This window comes from Oreochromis aureus, linkage group 10 (assembly GCF_013358895.1).
Source record: "Oreochromis aureus strain Israel breed Guangdong linkage group 10, ZZ_aureus, whole genome shotgun sequence".
Taxonomy (NCBI): Eukaryota; Metazoa; Chordata; class Actinopteri; order Cichliformes; family Cichlidae; genus Oreochromis; species Oreochromis aureus.
In genome coordinates this window covers 11579745-11599301 of record NC_052951.1, presented here as the reverse complement: position 1 = coordinate 11599301, position 19557 = coordinate 11579745, and the positions used below count along the sequence as shown (strand labels likewise).

Sequence of the window (19557 nt, the reverse complement as noted above, 5' to 3'; positions counted from 1 at the left end):
CTGGGCAGCTTAAAACTAGCCTTTGGTGTTAGCCACACTGTCCCTTTAAATCAGATTTAAATGCATATAAGAGCATGAATTTCAGGATATCACTGATGTAAATGATAGAGAATAACTGAATAAAATGGTCTGAGGTAAATTACGATACTAAACATGCCAGTGGGGAAATGTATGCTTTAGCATATAAAGGAGGTTGAGAATGAGATTAATCCATGGATTTCCTCTCCAGAAGTTAGCCCATCATCTTTTCATATATACCCCCTTAAGGAATGCACATAATTACATTCCTACAACAGTGTTGGTGTGCAAGTGGTTACTGGCTCAATTATCTCAGGCTGAAATGGTGCTTAAACACCAGCTTCAAACAATTGTGTGTTCCTGTATGTTCTATAGGAACGAGAGTCTGGAAACCCAAGATAGAAAATGACTCCTTTTATGAAGAAGGAAAGGGTGTAAGCTAAAATGCAGACATTTTTTTTTTTTTTGCTTAGGCCAGAGACTTTTATTCTTTTTAGCAGTGAGCTGTTAAACACTGCAACACATCACTCAGATATCTCCAGTCATAGTGATTCTCTTGTCCCTGTGGGTCTCATTTAGATGCAAAATGATGGAAGCAGCAATATCGAGTAATTTTGCCTGAGGCCACTCAGTGTAGGCTACATTTGGAGTAAGACAAACACAGACGACTGCCTGCATTAAGGACCACTAACTATAATTATAATTTGAATATAATTGATTCAGAGTTGAATTTATTTCCAGACCACGAAACCGTGGACAATTTTAATCAAGGTTAAAGGAAAACATGAGCGTTGCTTTCCTACTGGAAAGTGTCTGAAATATAATAATTGCTCTTAATTGCTGGCTTTCGAAGAAGATGCACGGTGTACTGTCAGCCACAATAAGGGGAAAACATATGTTTTCATGTATAGATTATATGGAGACATGTTATTAATTGGTCTGCAAGTGAAAACAGTTTCATGCTGTTTAATTGCAGCTGTCCAAAGCTCGTCTGAGTGAGTTCTTAGTTTGGTCTATAAAAGAAGCGTCTGCTCCATGTTGTTTAAGATTGCCGTATACAAAGGATGTGTGAAGAAGGTGGCCGCTGTGCGCTCTGTGTTTTTTCAGGCCAGGTTATCAAAAGAAGTGTCTGCTTCAGACATTTTTCTAGGTCAGAGGAGCTCGTCCTAAGCAAAAACACTTCTTAAGTGATGAAGTACACTAGCCAGGTGAAAATAGTTAATTCGCTTCATGTTGTATTATTAATGTCTTTCAGCAGCACACATTAAGTCCTCACAGTAAAAACAGCATTTTTGAATGCAAGTCCTACAGAAAATGCTAACTTTCACTGTGTTAACATTGGTGCGATTGATTGATTTGTTAAAACGGCAAGCTAACGGGGTGCCTGAGTGGCTCAGTGGACTCAGCAGGCAAACCATGTGCTGTGAGAAGGCTTCCTATAGATTGCACAGGCCCAGTTTCAAATCTGTGATTAGGCCATTTACTGTGTGTCTTCCTGGTCTTTCTCCTATCTTTCCTGTCTTGTCTCTTAAAAAAAAACGCTAGTGGTCCGTTAGTGGTCAAGCTTGCAACAAATGTCATATTTTCTTGATGCGTTTACAAAGTGGCTTGGGAGAACGTTCATTTGAAATATTTGAACACAGTGTTCTCATGGAAAATCTTGTAGTGACAGTGATACCATGTTTGCTTTGTATCCAGGATTTTAAAGGCTCAATTATTATGGATTTAATATTGCAGAAATGTCCTGAGAACAAGCAGTCAGTCTACACTCACTCACTGGGTAGACCTTGCTAGTTTTGACCCCCCCTTTGTCAACAGAACATATGCACACTGAACAGGATGGATCCATGCTTTCATGTTGTTTACACCAACTTCTGAGCATGCCATCCAAATGTTGTAGCAGAAATCAAGACTCATCAGATGGGACGTTGTTCCAGTGTTCCACTGTTGAGTTTCAGTGAGTCTGTGTGGACGGTACCCTCAGTTTCCTGTTCTTAGCTGACACGAGCGGTGCCCAGTGTGGTCTTCTGCTGCTGTCCATCTACTTCAAGGTTCGATTTGCTTTGTGTTTAGAGATGTTCTTCTACTTATCTTTGTTGTAACAAGTAGTTATCTAAGTTACTGTTGCCTTCCTATCAGCTCCAAGCAGTCTGTCCTTTCTCCTCTGACCTCTGACTTCAACAAGGCGTTTTTGCTCAGAGAACTGTCGCTCACTATTTGAACCTCTTGTTTTTTTCTCTATAAACCCTACAGATGGCTGTGTGGGGAAAATCCCAGTAGATCAGCAGTTTCTGAAATACTCAGACCAGCCTGTCTGGCACTAACAAGCATGCTATGTTCAAAGTCACTTAAATCGCCTTTTTTCTTCATTCTGATGCTTGGGTTAAACTTTAGCAGGTCGTCGAGCAGCTGAACAGGTGTGTCATTGAGTTAATGCGTGCCCTGCAGTTTTTGCTCAGGAGTTTTGTCTGTTTTCACAGGATTTGGCTTTTCTTTAATTGAACTGAGGAGGTGGTGGACAGCGGGACCGTGCTAAGTTTTTCTAAAAGAGCGTTCAGAAAGGAGGGCGCGGATGGGACTTAAAAGACTTCAGAAAGGGCCTGGTTGGCAGAAGGAGTGAGTATGGACAACCTTTCTGATTTCGGAGGCCCCTGTCCGTCTGGCCACAGGGAATGGGAGTGAGTATGAAATAAAGTTACCTTCATTTTGATTTCTTTATTTAGTTCATGCTTCATAACCAACACTGTAGTGGTACACACAATATACCATTCAAATAATCATGAAAGTTTTCATGTATATATGATAAGAGTTCAAAGAAATCTGGTATATCTTTTTAGACATTACCATTTAGCAAGGTTTTTCATAGTCTTTCATTGTGAGCATACATGCACAAAACACATTTGAGAAATGTATAAAGATAAACTGCATAACAAACATGTAGTAAATGTTGGATTTTAACAATGAAGAACATATCTGTCTTGAATGACCCTCAATTTGAGTTGTGTGAGGAGCGTGCTGTTCAATATTCAGGCAGTTCTTAGAACATCATCTGCAATGCAAAGCAAAAAAACCCCTTTTACACAAATGTGATCAAAGCACTTACATCCATCAAGAGTAATGAAGCATTTTATGAATCACTGTGGGACTATATTAATATTGATCCAGTACCACAGGAATAATAAGTTACACTCATGCAGAGTTGTGCAGTCATAACTTCAGTGTTATGACTGCACAACTTTTCTTTTTGTAATACCTGCTGTGTCTGTGATGTACAAGCCGGTCACTTCTTTTGACATTTTAAAGATAACGCCCAAGTTACAGCCTATCACATGATACTCACATGGCAATGAATATAATGCAGGTCATAGTCAGTGTAATCATGTAAAAACATTCTTATTTCAGTCTGTAAGAGAAAAATGCTCTTCGGGAAAGTTGTTTTTTAATGTTATTTCACGTATAATTCACTGTTGGCTCACAAAAGCTTTGTTACAGCCTCACTCTTTGGGTCACAGTCAGGAAATAGTGAGAAAGATGGAATTTTCAAAATAAGTTAGTTTAAAAACAAAACAAAAAAACCTGAAATCTGCTCTGAAAAATTGCTACTGGCCATACCCGGGTCAAAGTCATGCGCTGACAAGGTTGATTACATATAACACAATTTTTTATGACTGATTATCTCTGTTGCTGCTGATTAACCATTTACACTCGATAAAAATAAACTCCTGCTGCTGTGTTCTCAGGTAGTAAATATCCTGTTACGACCAGGAGTAATGCGTAAGAAAAAAGATATGGACGTGACTCGTGACTTGTCTGCCTTTAGACATCCAACCACGTGAGCCTCTGAGTATAAACCAATAATACAAATATGGAGTAGGTCACTTACAAGTCACAGTGACCTGTTAAACATGGGAGAAGACCAGAGGCTTCAAATGCGGTTACCTCTAACATAATCACAGCATTAGTAGTGGTTGGTCCACACAGTCTCTGGTAATTTCTTGAGATTGACAATTAAATGGGCTTTTTTTTTTTTTTTTTTAAATACAACATATTGTACCATCTCACAGAGTGTAGTGCAGGACTACAATACAAAATAAACAATGGCTACATTCCTTTTATCTGCTTTACTTGTGAATCCTGGATGATTGAGTCATTGTTGAGGTTGTTAGTGAAAACTGCTCTCGTACTAGGACAGCTCAAAAGTCTTGCTGTGAAAACTGTTTGTTATATTGTTCAAAAGACAAAAATATGACCTGCTCTTGTTATATTATCACTGACACGTGTTTGATGACGTCAAAGGAACTTCTTCCTAACGTGTATCCTTCTTTTTCAAGCACCAATAGCTGCATGGACGATTTAATGGATGAAGATGAGAAGGACAGGGCAAAAAGGTACTGACGTCTGTGCATACTGGGCAAACACTTCATGTATAGTATCACACATTTATTACTATTTACATAAATGGGAATGGCAATGGAAAACAGATTATTGGTTGTAGGTCACTTTAAAAGAAACTGGACTGGACATAATAAATGAAGAAATTCATTTCATTTTCTGTGACATTACAGTTAATCTGGGTCTCTTTTGGCTCATTTTTGTATTTTAAACACTTACAAATACTGGTGTCTAAAAGCGACTGAGTTCTTAAAGTTCACAAAGGTTTGACTCCAGATTTACGTATTACTTCTTATCTGAAAAATTCCTATGGACACTCTAGGACATGGTGTCAGAAGATATCAAATTCAACCACCGGGCTAAGTTGGTAGAATAACCAGCCTTCTCTTTTTAAAAAAAATGTAAATTCTGTATGATTAAATCCATGTTTAATTAATTTTTTCATGCCCTATTTTTATAACAAAGTACCCACAGATTAGAATATATTCAGGCTCTGCTTACATTTTCAGCACCATGCCGCTGTTACATTTACCTTTCTTGTTCTCCTAGTTTTCTTTTTTCCTTATTCCGAAATGTCTTAGGTTTTGTATCTTCCATGTAAACAGGATAGCTGAACTAAAGTCACTTAATTTTCACTTGCAATAACTGCTCTGTTTTAGGGCATCCCGTAACAAATCAGAAAAGAAAAGAAGAGACCAATTCAATGTGCTCATCAAAGAGCTGTGCACCATGCTGCAGGGTCAGGGCCATCCGCGCAAGATGGACAAGTCCACCATATTGCAGAGGACCATCGACTTTTTGCAGAAACAGAAAGGTACGGGCTTTTATGTAGTCTTTCTATTTCTATAGTATTTCTATTTAGTTTTGTTAATTTAATAGACTTATTTCTAACATTTTCTCCGCCCTTTTCTCTTTTCCAGACATCACTGCACAGAACGACACCTGCGATGTGAGGCAGGACTGGAAGCCTTCGTTTCTCAGTAATGAGGAGTTCACTCAGCTAATGCTGGAGGTAAATTTCAGGAGGATGTCTTTGAAGATCAGCTGTTATTTAATTCTGCCATTAGGTAATATTAATAAACGCAAAGGCAAAGCTACATCCCCTCTAAAATGATGATTTTTATTTTAAGTGCATACATTTATAGTTTGCTATAAAATCAGCAGCGAAGACATGAGGTCTCTTTAGGCAATGTGCGAAAGCAAAGTAAATATCAGCACGTTAACACGTCAGCATAATGTGCTGATGGGTTAATTAAGACCCGATGAGACATTGTGCAATTACGGTGCAATTTTTCAACATGGTGTAATACAGTAATATAATTGTGGTAACTTCCTCCCTCTTGCAGGCCCTAGATGGTTTCTTGGTTGCATTAACTACAGATGGTAACATCATATACGTGTCTGACAGTGTTTCCTCACTTATTGGCCATTTACCGGTAAGTAAGAGGGCCTTAATCAAATTCATGCAACCATCAAAGCTCTGAATTGTCACTTAAGCATAGCAGTGATTTAGACAACATTAGATTTCACTTCACCATATCTGGTCCTCGTTTTATTTTTGTTGCCATAACAGTGAAATTAGACTTTGAGTGTATGAACTGTGACAACAGAAAAAAGCTCTGTTTTGTTGCTTTATCTGAAGCAGATTGCCGTTGTGACTCCCATTAAGACTGTTGTGTAAGATATCACTTGTTGAAATGGTGCCAGGAAGACTGACTGCCGTTCATCTGTCTTTTTTGCACCAGTCAGATATGGTGGACCAAAATATCTTGAATTTCCTCCCGGAGCGGGAGCACGGGGAGGTGTATAAGCTGCTATCATCCCACATGCTGATGACTGACCCCATTGCTGCTGACTTCCTTGACAGTGAGTATCCCGCTGAGCGGGCTCTCTGCACACACTGTGTCTGGGTCATCGTGTTGAAACACAGCGGAAGTAGAAAGGTTAAAGCCTGTAGACTGTCTCCCACTTTGGGAGATCAAAATGCTGTGGACAGAACAGTCAACGTTGGTGTAATTCTCCTCTAAAAATCAGCTCAAAAAGTTATTTTGGCTCAAGAATCTTCTTTCTTTGTTTGAAGTACAAAAACTACACTTGACTGTTGTTTTCTGTCTTGTAACAAAGACTGTTTGGTCTGAAGCTGAGATACAGAAGCTAGTCGAATTACGGTCTGCAGGTTATTGGATTGCTGATTAGTGTGTATCTATGATTAGACTTTTTGCTAATAATAGGAGCTAGCTTAGTATCATAGTTAAGACTTTAAATCACTGTTATGTTAGCACAGTAATCCAAAGCAATGTAGTATGGGAGGCTCAAGACACTGACCTTAATCCTGTGTTACTATTGGACTTTTCTGGGGAAGAGAGAGGGCGAGTCGCAGAGTCTCGGCCTATCTTTAGAGACCTAAATAGCAAACTGTCACAAAGCCAAGTCTGCAGTAAACAACATCCTTTGAGCACATCCATCATTTGTTTTTTACCAGTAAAAAGGATTACACTTTATTACTTTGCTATGCAAAGGTAAGTTTATTTTACACTGTCCTAGTGCAGGAAATAAAGCAACCTCTTCTATTGGTGCCTGTCGGCATTTTGACTCTTTGGTTTTTCTGTGTCAAAAATACCACTGAGAAGCACCTCATTCACAGCTTTTATAATGATGCATGTAAACTTCATTATGTTCAGGGTGTAACCATGACAATATCTGCTTTTTAGGTGAGGCACATATTGAATTTTGCTGTCATCTAGCTAGAGGTAACATGAACCCAAAAGAGCCACCTGTATACGAGTATGTCAAGTTTGTTGGAGATTTCAAGTTTCACAACCATGGTAAGGATTTGTTTTCTTTTTTTAAAAATACATTTAGAAAAAACAAAACAAAAATGCACATACATATGTACATGTTCTTGGTCACACAGTGCCTACGTCTTCTTGTAATGGGCTCGAGTTGACGTTACCAAGGAGTCTGCAGTCATCTCTGGAGGAGCAGGTCTGCCTCATTGCTACCGTGCGATTAGTCACTCCGCAGTTTCTGAAGGTAAAACCAGCTTGAATATTAAATCTTGTTCCTTTGTTTCTCTGCTTGTGACTCCATAGAGTAGCACTTTACACATTTGCCTAACAAGAAAAAAACCCAGGGGGTGGGGGGTGCAAATCCCATGTGGGTTGCGTTAGGAAATCAAATATGTGGCGCTACCTGCTGTGGCATCATCATGTGAATAAGGCAGCAGCCTGACGGCGCTTCTGTTGCTTTGTTTCTCTGCTTGTGTTGCTGTGTGTGCCGTCGCTATATCATTCAGGGGCTAAAATGTGGCACTAAAAGCAGTTTCGGTCCATGCGGCAATAGTGAGTTTGGATCAGTCGCACAATGAGGTCTGAGAGGTGACACACTTCAGCATACACTGATTCCATCGTGGCGCGCACACTCTGGAAAACTTCTCGCGGCAAATAGGTTCAGTGTGGCACACTGTGTACTTGCCAACTTGTTACATCATGAGGATACGCCGTGATCCCTAAAGGGCCCTCTGAGTTGAAATCTGGCCACTTGTCAAGTTACAGAAGGGAATTAAAGTCGCACTCTTGTAACTTTTTGTGAGATCAGCTCAGATTTTATACTTACCCCTACTCTTTCCGAGCATCCCAAAGGAAATCTATAAAATGGCACATTTCCAACGATGGTTCGTTGAAGACTGACTTATTTTACATATTGGCATTTAATTAGAGTGCAGTTTATATGTACAGGATGGTCACTTGCTATCAAAAGCCAAAAAGCTTAGAAAAAAAACCTCGCCTGATCTATTGCACAGACTTCAGCTCTGCCGAGTAGTTATTCCAAATTGGAAAACACGCTGATTACACTGATTGGTCAGATGGGATGACTGGAACAATATCTACTGGGCCAAATGACATGGAAAGATTTTTTTCCTTTTTTCAGTCTCAAGATGAATCCTTTGTAAACAGTAGGCATCAGTTTTTCAAATGTAGGGAATACAACATTCCCCTGTTCTTTTCAAAGGTGCATTGTTCTCATTTTCCGTAGAGGGCACAGCATTTTAACTGTGACACACAAGTGTTAATAAACACGTTGGCATTATCCTGGGCAATATGTAAAGCGATAGACATAGCAACTGTGTCTTTGGTTTGTGGTCTAGCATTATGGCTGTTGCCACGTTGTCTGTTAGTAATCCTTGTTTGGAAAAAGCATCCATCGTGTACATGGGTATTGCACAAGCACAGACGCCTGCTTGTTAGTAAGTAACATACTAATAAAACACTTTACTTTCATTCAGCAGAGCTGGAGCACAGACTCTTTGGATCACTAACCACACAAGAAGCCATACTGTTTGTCAGATAATTTTATTAACATGTTCCAAAATGCGCACAACAAACGTAAAATTAGCTAAGGCGACACCTCGGAGACTGCTAGTATCCTGGTTACCATGATGACACACAACATTAAACCTTTAATATAAAAATTATAGCGTAATAAAAAGAAATCATCCTCTTTACAGTTATTATGGAAAAATTAGCCAGAGACTAAAACACTTTTCTGTACCTCCTCTTCTCTAACATTGGAATCTAAAGGGACTGACTCGCTTTTGTTGACAGCCTCAAGTGGCCATTTGAGGAACTGCAGCTTTTTGCACATGCTCGGTCCCTCTAAGCAGATTCTTAATGTGTAATAATCTTTTTGTGTTAAGTTTCATCATGCACTGTACCAACTCTGATATTAAAAACTATGACTATATACAGGACATACTGTACATAAAACACGATCATGCCTTGCTTCCCTGTGAAATATTAGTGGGGACCTTCCTCAGTCTTTTTGTTTTTGTTTAGGATTTGTGTAACGTGGAAGATCCCTGTGATGAATTCACCTCCAGACACAGCCTTGAATGGAAGTTTCTGTTTTTAGATCACAGGTAAAATATTTGTATTATCCTGACAGCTACCAGTCTATACATAGAAAAAGTATTTCTTGCATGTTTATTGCCGTGTGTGTGTGTGTGTGTGTGTGTGTGTGTGTGTGTGTGTGTGTGTGTGTGTGTGTGTGTGTGTGTGTGTGTGTGTGTGTGTGTGTGTGTGTGTGTGTGTGTGTGTGTGTGTGTGTGTGTGTGTGTGTGTGTGTGTGTGTGTGTGTGTGTGTTTCAGAGCCTCGCCAATCATAGGCTATTTACCCTTTGAGGTTCTTGGAACTTCTGGCTATGATTACTATCATGTGGATGACTTGGAGCTCATAGCCCAATGTCACAAGCAATGTAAGCTACTTTTCTATTGCTTTTTTTCCTACCAGTCTTCATGATCACTGTATCAAGGGCAAATGTACAAATTGACAGAAATGTCAAAGCACTCATGTGGACTTTCTTTCTTCTCTCCTTAGTAATGCAGTTTGGAAAAGGTAAATCCTGCTATTATCGATTCCTGACCAAAGGTCAGCAGTGGATTTGGTTGCAGACTCACTACTACATTACTTACCACCAGTGGAACTCCAAACCCGAGTTCATTGTCTGCACTCACACTGTTGTCAGGTAAGCCTGGTTTCTTCTTTCTGTGTGTGTGTGTGTGTGTGTGTGTGTGTGTGTGTGTGTGTGTGTGTGTGTGTGTGTACATTTCCTCTGTCTTTGGGTAAGGGGTGTATCGATCTAGCCTCCCTTAATACTGCATTTTCTGTTGTCCCTCAGCTATGCTGAAGTGCGAGCTGAAAGAAGGAGAGCGTTTGGCCTTGAAGATCTGTCGCCACCTGAGATGGCCCCCTCCTCTGTAAAGGTAACTCGGACACATACTGCACAGCGTGTGACATTTACAAGGTCAGCTTCAAACTTGACCCTCCATGTTGAACATTACTGTGTTCCAGGCTCAAGAGCTCTATCTGGACATCTGCTCCACAATGGACGCTCCACGGGACAGAAACAGCGGTGCACGTTCGGTGTCCTCCCACAGCTCCCGGAAGTCCTCCCACACAGCGCTGTCAGACTCTGCATGTGAGTCATCCTCTGCTCCCCAAAGTGCTAACTCACTCAACAGTAGGTCATTATTTACAGAAATCCTGCTCCTGTGTATGGGTGGAAAATCTGTTATTGGGGATTGTAGGCAGCAAAATAATGTGAGTCTAGTGATAACCCTCTGTCCCTGGGTTTGACATTTTCATTAGTAATGGAAATGGAAGATCAATTTTTAGTTTCCAGAAGAATCCCACACTCGATCCTTATTTTTTATGTAATCTTTGGGATCACTAATAAAACTCCAGACGTTGTCACTACACCCACCTCGGTGTATGTGGGTGATGATGCATCTGTGAAAGGTTTCCAAGGCTTACTTTAGCCTGCCCTATTTGTTTGAGCCCCCATTCTCACCGACTTGCTGCGCTTCCACCCACCGCCTAGTATGCCAAAACATTTCCATCTGCATATTTATGAAGAATTCACCAGTGGCAGCTTCATTACAGTTGTAGTTTTTGCAAAGTAAAACAGTGTTCCAGTCTTTCCTTAGCCCACACGTATATTAAACTTTGCTACAATGAAAAACCATTTGTGGTAGAATGAGAGAGTAATCACAGATTCCAAATCAGCAGTTTGCTACACAAAGAAGTTTTGGCTTTCTCTCAGAGAGGCTATAGTTTCTCTGTTTAGGGAAAAAATGCATAAAGGTCTCCCTTTTAAAATCGCATAAGGCCATTTTTGTTTGGGGAACTTATTTTAGAAATCAAAGTCTGTTGATAGGTCTTGTGGGAGTGTGGCTACAGTGTGGAAAATGTTGTATGAAGGCTTAACTGTTCTGCAGAAATTAGACATTAAAATTATCTCTTTTTTTTTTTCTTTCTTTCTTCCTTTTTTTTTTTTTTTTACCTCGAATGTTGACACAGGCTTTATTTTTATCCTAAAGTCATAAGCAATTGTTTGGGCACCAATTTCCTTGTAGAACTGTTCTAAATAACTTTGCAGGGCGGGTCAGGATTTATTATTTCACGCCAAAAAAAATTACTGAGTGTCTGCAGATGAAGCCTAATACCTGTAAATGTTTTACTGACACAACGATTATCCCACTCGTGAAATGAGTATAAACGCAAGACGGTAATTCACTCAGTTGTCGCAGTTACAAGTGTTCACATTAGTTCACATGATTATGACCAAACCCGGCCGAGTTGTTTAGAGGTGACCTGTCTCTGCCCTGCAGCAGCAAACTCCTACACAGAAGCCTGCACACCATCGTGGCAGTCTGCTTCCATTGGGCCTGAAAAAACATCTGCCAGATTCCAGCCAAGCAGTTCAAAGGTCAGTTTACACAATGTTTACATGTATCTCTTTGTCTTTGGAGATAAAAATGGTTTGCGAGAAACAAGCGTGCACAGATAACACATTAATTTCTCATAAATTGTGTTACATAAAACGACTTTTCCCATTTTTTTCCCCCTGTAGAATTTGGCACAAAGACAAAATTCCTTTGACCTTGTTTCCCCAATGAGCCTCCCCCTTTCTCCTACCTGCAGCAAGCACTCCGCAATGGTTAGTGTTTAGACTTCCTCTCCAGCCTGTTGCCTTCTGACTTTCTGTTTGTGTACAATGTCTTACTGTTACTGCTGGATGTGTTTATTTCACCTGCTGGTTGTGCACGGTTTAATAAAAAAATGAAGAGTTATTGTGTATTTCTCCCAGAAATCATTCATCCGTGTTACATTTGAACTGTAGAATCAATATTGCACAAAAGGTTGGAAGATTGGTGTGCTTTCCACCGTAACAGGAATAAACCATTACATGACTCACGCTACTTGATTATAGCCACATTTGTCCGTTTCCCTGAAAAAGCACAAAAGTGTTCTTACGTCCCTTTCACCTGCTCTCTCTATCCAGCAACAGCAACCACAGCAGCAGCAGCAGCAGCAGCAGCAGTCCTCCATGTATCAGCTGCAGCAGCCGCAGCTCGGTGTCATGAACCAGCTGAAGGAACAGCTGGAAGAGAGGACGCGCATTCTGCAAGCTGACATTAAGACACAACAGCAGGAGCTGCACGACATTAAGGAGAAGCTTCATCTTGCTAACCTACAGGTAGTGTTCCCACACTTTCAAATGAAGAGACTGCAGCGATCGTTTATTCAGCCGCGAGTGAATCTTGAGCTCTTAACACGACACAGGTGGAGTGTTTTTGTTCTGTATTGGCAAAATGGGCAGCCTTAAATTCAGAAATAAATGCTCATTACGTCCAGATCAGCTGTTGAGAAAAGTCGACCTACATTACCTATAATAGCCAGTAATGGATAAAAGGCTCCATCTAGAGGCCAAGACGAAAGACTGATTCCAGTGATTGTCTCTTTGTTTTGTGCTTACCTTCTGGGTGTGCAGGCAACATGAGATGAGCTGTAATTTGAAGCATAAACATGCCACACATCAACATGTAACTAATCTGAATTGAACCTTAAACGATCCCCCTATACGTGTCAGAATTACAGCACCCTGACAATGCCCCGTCTTGCAGAAAGAGACAAGTGATCTAGCCTGCGCCACAGTTTGCTACCTCTCGATCAAGTTTTGTGAAATTCAGCTTCTTTTTCTTCCCTTGTGTAATCCTGCCTACATACAAATAAACAACAAGTAATTTTCCAGTACATCCGTCCATCAATCATGTGGGTGCTGAGGTGTATTCCACCTGTCATGGGACAAGGTTAGAGGTTATGGAAATCAATAAGTTGTCTCTTTTTAAAAAGAATTAATTCAACTTTTCTATTTCTGTGTGTGTTAGATGTTGTTACAGCAGCCTGTCAACAATGACTTTAGTCAGGCCCAGCAGCAGCAGCAGCCTCAGCAGCAACAGCAGGGCCCGGGAAGGCCTGCCCAGCAGAGTCAGTCTGGGGTCATCAGACAGCTGTCGGGCCACCCTAAACCAGTCTGCGGGGCTCACAGCTCATCCCCACACTCGCTCCTGAGAGAAAACAGCTCACCTTCAACGCAGGTACATCGCTGTGCAGGAGAGAAATCCAAACTTGAAACCAGAAACACAACCAGCTGGAAGCTATCCTCTTAAGTAGTTTTTATTGAAACCTCGTTTGAGTTGACAGTTGCTGTAAAGTGTCTCTGTCACTGTAGGTCCAGCCGAGGATTTCCCGGAGTGGGCAGGCTCAGTCAGTGAGTTTGCCAGTGCAGACAAACACGAGTCTGACGATGCCCTTCTACAGCAACCCCATGATGTTCTCTCAGACCAACACGAGGCCTCAGCAAGATGCAAACCAAAGACACCCAGACAACCAGTTCAGCCAAGATGGACAACTACGGTAAGAGCCCTGAGAAACACTCATAGTACTCAGAACTCCAGGTGTTAATGTCAGTATGGCAGGTGATGATGAAACGGTATATTTTAGGAATAACATTCACTTTATGTTTACCTCTTCATGTTCTCCAAACTCTAACCCTGATATGTTTCTTTTCCTACAGAATGCTTCTCAACCAACCAATGCAGACTCTGGTTCCCACCAGCGTCTCCTCGCAGCCTTCCCAGTGCAACATGGGCATCTCCCCATCGATGTGAGTCCTCTCACTGTGCAGACGTCTTTATTTGTGGCGTTATGTTATGTTGTGTCTAACCTCTTCATCGTGTGCCACATGCAGATACACCTTGGAGCAGCAGATCCTCGCCCCCTCATTCCCCATGCAACAGGTCAACTGCAATGCCGTCCTCGTGCCCTCGCCGGTCTTCACGTCTCCGATAATGATCCCACACAACAGCTTCATCACGCACCAGTCCCAGTCAGCCTACCACTCGCAGCCTCAGGCCTCTCAGCACTCCCTGCAGCTCCAGCAGCCACAGCAGTTCTTTCAGGTACGCTGCAGCAACATGAGTCAGCATGTCGTCCTGAGCTTCTTACACGGATTTTTAGACTAAAAGGCAGTTTGGCAAGGATTGCTGCATAATGCTGTTTAATATAAATAACCAAGGCTTTCTATTTATTTATGATCTTTTTGGGTATTAGACTGTATCTGAATACTGAGTTACCACAGCAACAAGCTACGGTGCATTTCCCACAGGTTTTAAAGCCTCAGCTTTGTGCCAAAGCTTTGCTGTGACTTTAGAGTGATTCTTACTGTTTTTAAGATTATACTGAATTGTTTTTTTGTGTTAAGAAATGTTCATTAAAATCAACAAATGTTTACAATGAGGGCATATACCTTTCAAAAAACCCCAACCAAACAAAAGAACCAAAAAAACAACACAAACCATGAGGGATGGTGTTGTATTTCCAGAGTGATGCATGTGATGTTTGTGTCTATGTAAGCAAGTATGAACATGTGAGTAACAGTTCACAGTTAGCTCGTTGAGGTGATGTAGGTCATCACCACTCTCTCTCTAAAGAAGGCATCCATATAAGAAGCGGCCAGCAGCAATGTGACTTCCTGGGATGATACAAAGTCAGTCATTCAGCGAATTCAGGCAGCAACAGGTGAAATAACTGCAGGCAGTACTGAGCGAGTGGATCCCGCTTAACATTTCTCAACTTCAAGCTGCGTGACTGAGTTAACTACCAGGGAGAGGGCAGGATGACATGTGATGGGGTGCCAAATACATTAGAGGGTTACCAAGGCAACCGGAACCTAGAATGTACAGTAGCAACCAACTGTCAGTGACAAAGTGATGCCTGAAGATCAAATTGCTCCCAGTGTGGACACCCCCTTAAGTTTGAAATGACTACGTTAGGCATTCTTAACCATAGCTGCTGACCTCTTACTCCCAAATGATGTCACTGGTGGTCACACTGATGACCATCAGGGGTGTGCCGCTCCACTGTTCTTCCAATATCTCACAGTCAGCTCACAATCAGCTCCTTGGTCCAGGGTGAAACCTGAAGCAGTGAAACCTATCCTCACAACTTGGCTTGACAAAGAGTCCACTATCTACCGAAACCCATTTTTTATAATCTTCTACCTATTGCAGAGCAAGTCTTGATATTCAGAGAGAGCCCTCATGTGTACACTGTTTGCACTGCACATCAGTCGAACATTAGATTCTATAAATAAAACTTAATAAAAAGTATTCTGTCTGCTTATTGTACTATATTCATATTCCCTGTTGTGTCTGCAGATGACTCAAGGACTCGTACATGGTGGATCTACTCCAGCATTCTTACACACCACTAATGTGCCACAGCAAAGCACTGTGGGATACATTCAACAGCCACTAGCGCAGCAGCAACAGGCGCCGCAGCAACAGAGGCAATACCAACATTCCCAAAACCAGACTGGCAGCGTTTCAGAATATCGAAACATGCTGACTCGGTAGCGCTGTGGACTTGACCGGTGTGCTGAGATCTGCCTCCGTGACGTGGCCGTGAAGGTGGAAGCACTTTGTGTCATGTGGGAGTCAAACTCGATGACAAGTTGGTTAAAAGTGGGGAAAACTGCTTGTTGTGATCTTTAGATGTGAAGCTGCCCTTTCCAGATGAAGCCGGCCTTTTACGTCACTGGCGAGAAACCACAAGCAGAGATTGCACTGACCCGACGTAGAACATCGGGGACCCGAAGAAGTGTGAGGTGCTGGGCCTTCATCTGCAGGCTGCGTCGCACTCAGTGGGTCCATCAGTGAAACTGCTGGGACGAGTGGTTTATCAAAGCTCTTAAAAAGAAACTTTTTACATGTTTACATGTGGAACATTTTTGTCTAACAAAGTTTCCTTTAAGTGTCTGTTCACACTTAGGTACCACTTCCTACTCAAAAGTAGAGTATTTATTTTTGCCCAATAGTTGTTTATTTCATTAACTAATGGTGAGATTCTCAACACCCCTCCCCTGGCGACATAACTCGCGTGAAAATGAGAAATCTCACAATGGGATTTGTGTGCATGAGAACTCTACATTTCAGTTGGCTCCCATATTGTCCCCAAAACAAGGTATGTTCATGGTAGGTCACATGACAGGGGCTTAACGGTGAAACATGCAGTGGTAAGATGACCATCATATCAAAAATCAGGGTTGGTAAATACTAAGATGTCACACATGCTACAGGAGCAAGCTCAGAGAGATATTCTCCAGTTTTTTAGTAAGGTCTATCTAGATTTTTAAAGCCTCAATCTGGGACTGAAGAAGGGGTGCTGCAGCTATTGCACCGCTTCCCCAACGCTTCCTCAAAAAAAACGACAACAGCAGATATTTGAAGTTACAAATTTTCGGTGCTTTTGGTGAGCAGTGCGGGATGAGTCCTCTTTTGATAAACAACCTACCGAGTGAGGGGGGGGGGCTTAAATAATGTGCCTTCAGCCGTGGTACATCCATGGCGCAGTTTGATGGTTTTGTCTGATTACGGCTTTAAAAATCCAGCTCAGGTCTATTTGGAATACAAAGTTATATTTTCATAAGGTTATAATTTATTATTTTGCTGCATCAGAGTTAAATACAAAAGCCTAGATTTGTATTGGATATATGGCAAATATATATTGGAAGATTAAGGTCCCCGGCTGTAAGGATAGTGTCCCATTCGCAAGATGTCCATTTCCTGAAACCCTAATGAAATCATTTCATTTTTATTTATTACAGTTATAATTGAAACACTACATGGGAATTTAATTTTTATTTTTTTTTAACACAAAAGTTTGAATTGAGTTTTGTGTCTGTTTGTGCTTTAGACATTGAAAGGTCAACACTGGTCCTTGTGTCTTGCCCTATGACAGTTTCATACAAACCGTTTTCAGTTCTTCATTCATCTGTATGGGCCAGCTGTGGTTTTACAATACAAAGTAATGCAGTGTGAGTGTAAGCTTGGTGATTTGAATACAGGGTGGCAACGATTTGGGATTTTCACCAGATGATGACGGTCTCAGGAAGCGCACGGTCCATGGTTATTACACAATTATTATTATCAGTTACATTATAAACTTCAATTTTCAATGTAAATATTGGTAAAAAAAAGAAAAAATGATTCACTTTTAAAAATAAATATAAAAAACATGCAGGTGAGATTCTCTAGTCTGCTGTGACAAGGCCATTGCCATTATTAACCATCAGTTATTACATCACGGTATAACACGAGAACGCTGTACCTGCACAGCTCTGTTTAGATATCTTCAAAACAGTGAAAATTAATTTAAGACATTTTCATTCCTGTTTTTCTCTCTTTGAACATCTGGGAAGGAAAACAAAGTACGTTCCAACCGTGACCACGTGACCTAATTTATTAGCATCTGAAGAATGCAGGCGTGGAAGTACAGCAGCCTCTATTGCATTAAAAAAAAAAAAAAAAAAAAAAAAGCCACCTATTTCACTTTATTGTATTCATGCATGAGAAACTGTCTGCAGATCTGGAAAGCAGTCCTGGCACCATTCCAGGATGTTCCAATCTTTTTTATGCAGTCCTAAGTCTAACCTTTTATATCACCATGCTTTTCCAGCGACGTGTCCAACTGCAGTCCTGTGTGCATCAATTCAAATCTAAAGCTAAATGTAAACATGCCCTTTGGCTTGCAAATCCGCGTGGTGTGTTGTCAGATTGTGACACGATGACAGAAGAATAGAGTGCGTCAGCGTAGACAGATTAGCGGTAGAACCACATTGCAAAAGTAAACTCACTAAAGAACATTCATTCATCTCCATCTTGTTAATGACAATCTCACACAAACTGCCTGTGCGTTTCCAGTACAGCTCCGTGTTTCCTGAAATTCTCACTGTGCTACACTTTATTTAAATCAGCCCGTGCGGCTCGATACGACAGCTTGGTCTCCACACCTCGAAGCTGAAGCTACTGTACTGGTGCTGTTCACGTTGGATAACAAGAAGCATCCGTCAGAACACTTTGAGCATGTCCATTCAGTGCCGTTTTACACTTTTCTATGTGCAATGTCAAACTGAAGAGAAGAATGTTAATTTATAGTTTTAAATGTTTCAGAACAGATGTATATAGAGGTGTATAATAAGCCGCTGTACCATGTAATTTATATGGAAATATTTTTTTAATGAAAATGCCCCAACATTCCCTTAACCGTTTATATCAGCAGTATCTTTCTTTAAAGGGTGTCCACTATACACTACGACTGCAGCGATCACACTTTATAGTCTGTCTGCATGGGAATGTGGTGCAGAGTGGTAGCTCCTCACAAGCATGAGGTAAAGCACCAGAGCCTAACAAAGAAGCTCTGTAGTATCATGTGTTCACAATAACGAAGAGATTAAATAAAGAAGATGAATCCTTATTGTGGGGTGCAGAAACAGCTCTCCAACTGTGCAGACTTCACACAGTAATTCAGCCAAAACAAAAAAAGAGAAAAAAGTGCAATTGTACAGGATTATCAAAATACTTCTGATGGGTAAAATCAAGTTTCATTCTCCCGTTATTCATGTCTATGCTTCTACAAGTGTGGCAAAGAAACGGTAAAGGTGTTACTCAGCAGTGCAGAGGTGCCATAGACAACTATAGCTGTTTTCTCTCATTATTCAATAGTTATCAATACCATACTTTCAGACGGTGGTAGTAAAATCTCTCCTAGAGTTAATTTTACAGAATCCAGGAAATATTTCGGTCCATGTCTTTATACAAAATTGGTGTCTTGTTTGCCTTGCAGAGGTGGTTGAGGGAACTGCTGTTCAATGAAACGCCACTATGCTCAACCGCGATGGTTTTGCTCTGGATTTGAGACGATGTTTCGTGTTTGTTTGTTTTTTTCTTTTCCTTGTAGGTGTGTATTGCTTCGTTGAAGTTGTAAATAATCCATCCACTCAGTCAGTACTGTTGTTCTTTGTAGTCAAGTTTTAATGCTTTCCCCAATAGTAGTTACCTTTTATTTTGATGTCTGCACCTTTCACAATGTTCTTCTTCCTCCTGGAGGTTGTCATTGAGTGTCACTGTTTTTGAAGGTATGTGAATTTAATCACATTTAACTTGTAATTTCCTTTTTTTTCTGATCTGTAAAATAATGACTGACACCCTCAGTGTGAGAGTGGGCAGTCAGGTCAATGCTTTCTGTGTGAGATTTGCCAGGACATGAACAAAATAAACCTGGTATTCAGCCATTTCTGCAGTTTCAGTGCAGAAACTAACATTGAATATATTGTATAATAGAATGTAAAAAAGCAAAAACAAAAAACAAAACTTTAGGCTACATAGTTGTTTATTTTATATGTCTAATAGATTACATATGTATGTTACATGATTTTAAAATTAAAGTAATTTTGTAACAGATGAA

General features: G+C 40.8%; 1 protein-coding gene across 3 annotated transcripts in view; it reads left to right on the top strand.

The window, feature by feature from the left end:
• The window catches only part of npas2 (neuronal PAS domain protein 2), a 43939-nt gene extending 24386 nt beyond the window's left edge, over positions 1 to 19553 (top strand). For 2 of the 3 annotated variants that reach the window (XM_039618480.1, XM_039618478.1), the window contains exons 2-22: positions 2499 to 2696; positions 4350 to 4406; positions 5070 to 5224; positions 5331 to 5422; positions 5757 to 5846; positions 6156 to 6276; positions 7122 to 7235; positions 7325 to 7443; positions 9246 to 9328; positions 9558 to 9664; positions 9787 to 9934; positions 10088 to 10172; positions 10261 to 10387; positions 11580 to 11677; positions 11822 to 11908; positions 12254 to 12448; positions 13140 to 13349; positions 13484 to 13668; positions 13829 to 13918; positions 14003 to 14213; positions 15471 to 19553. In XM_039618480.1, coding sequence (XP_039474414.1) covers positions 2641 to 2696; positions 4350 to 4406; positions 5070 to 5224; positions 5331 to 5422; positions 5757 to 5846; positions 6156 to 6276; positions 7122 to 7235; positions 7325 to 7443; positions 9246 to 9328; positions 9558 to 9664; positions 9787 to 9934; positions 10088 to 10172; positions 10261 to 10387; positions 11580 to 11677; positions 11822 to 11908; positions 12254 to 12448; positions 13140 to 13349; positions 13484 to 13668; positions 13829 to 13918; positions 14003 to 14213; positions 15471 to 15668 — 2628 coding nt within the window. In that variant the 5' untranslated portion in view covers positions 2499 to 2640 and the 3' untranslated portion in view covers positions 15669 to 19553. The remainder of the gene's footprint in view (positions 1 to 2498; positions 2697 to 4349; positions 4407 to 5069; positions 5225 to 5330; positions 5423 to 5756; positions 5847 to 6155; positions 6277 to 7121; positions 7236 to 7324; positions 7444 to 9245; positions 9329 to 9557; positions 9665 to 9786; positions 9935 to 10087; positions 10173 to 10260; positions 10388 to 11579; positions 11678 to 11821; positions 11909 to 12253; positions 12449 to 13139; positions 13350 to 13483; positions 13669 to 13828; positions 13919 to 14002; positions 14214 to 15470) is intronic. The other variant, XM_039618481.1, reaches the window with a different exon arrangement.
• The last annotated feature ends 4 nt before the right edge of the window (positions 19554 to 19557 follow it).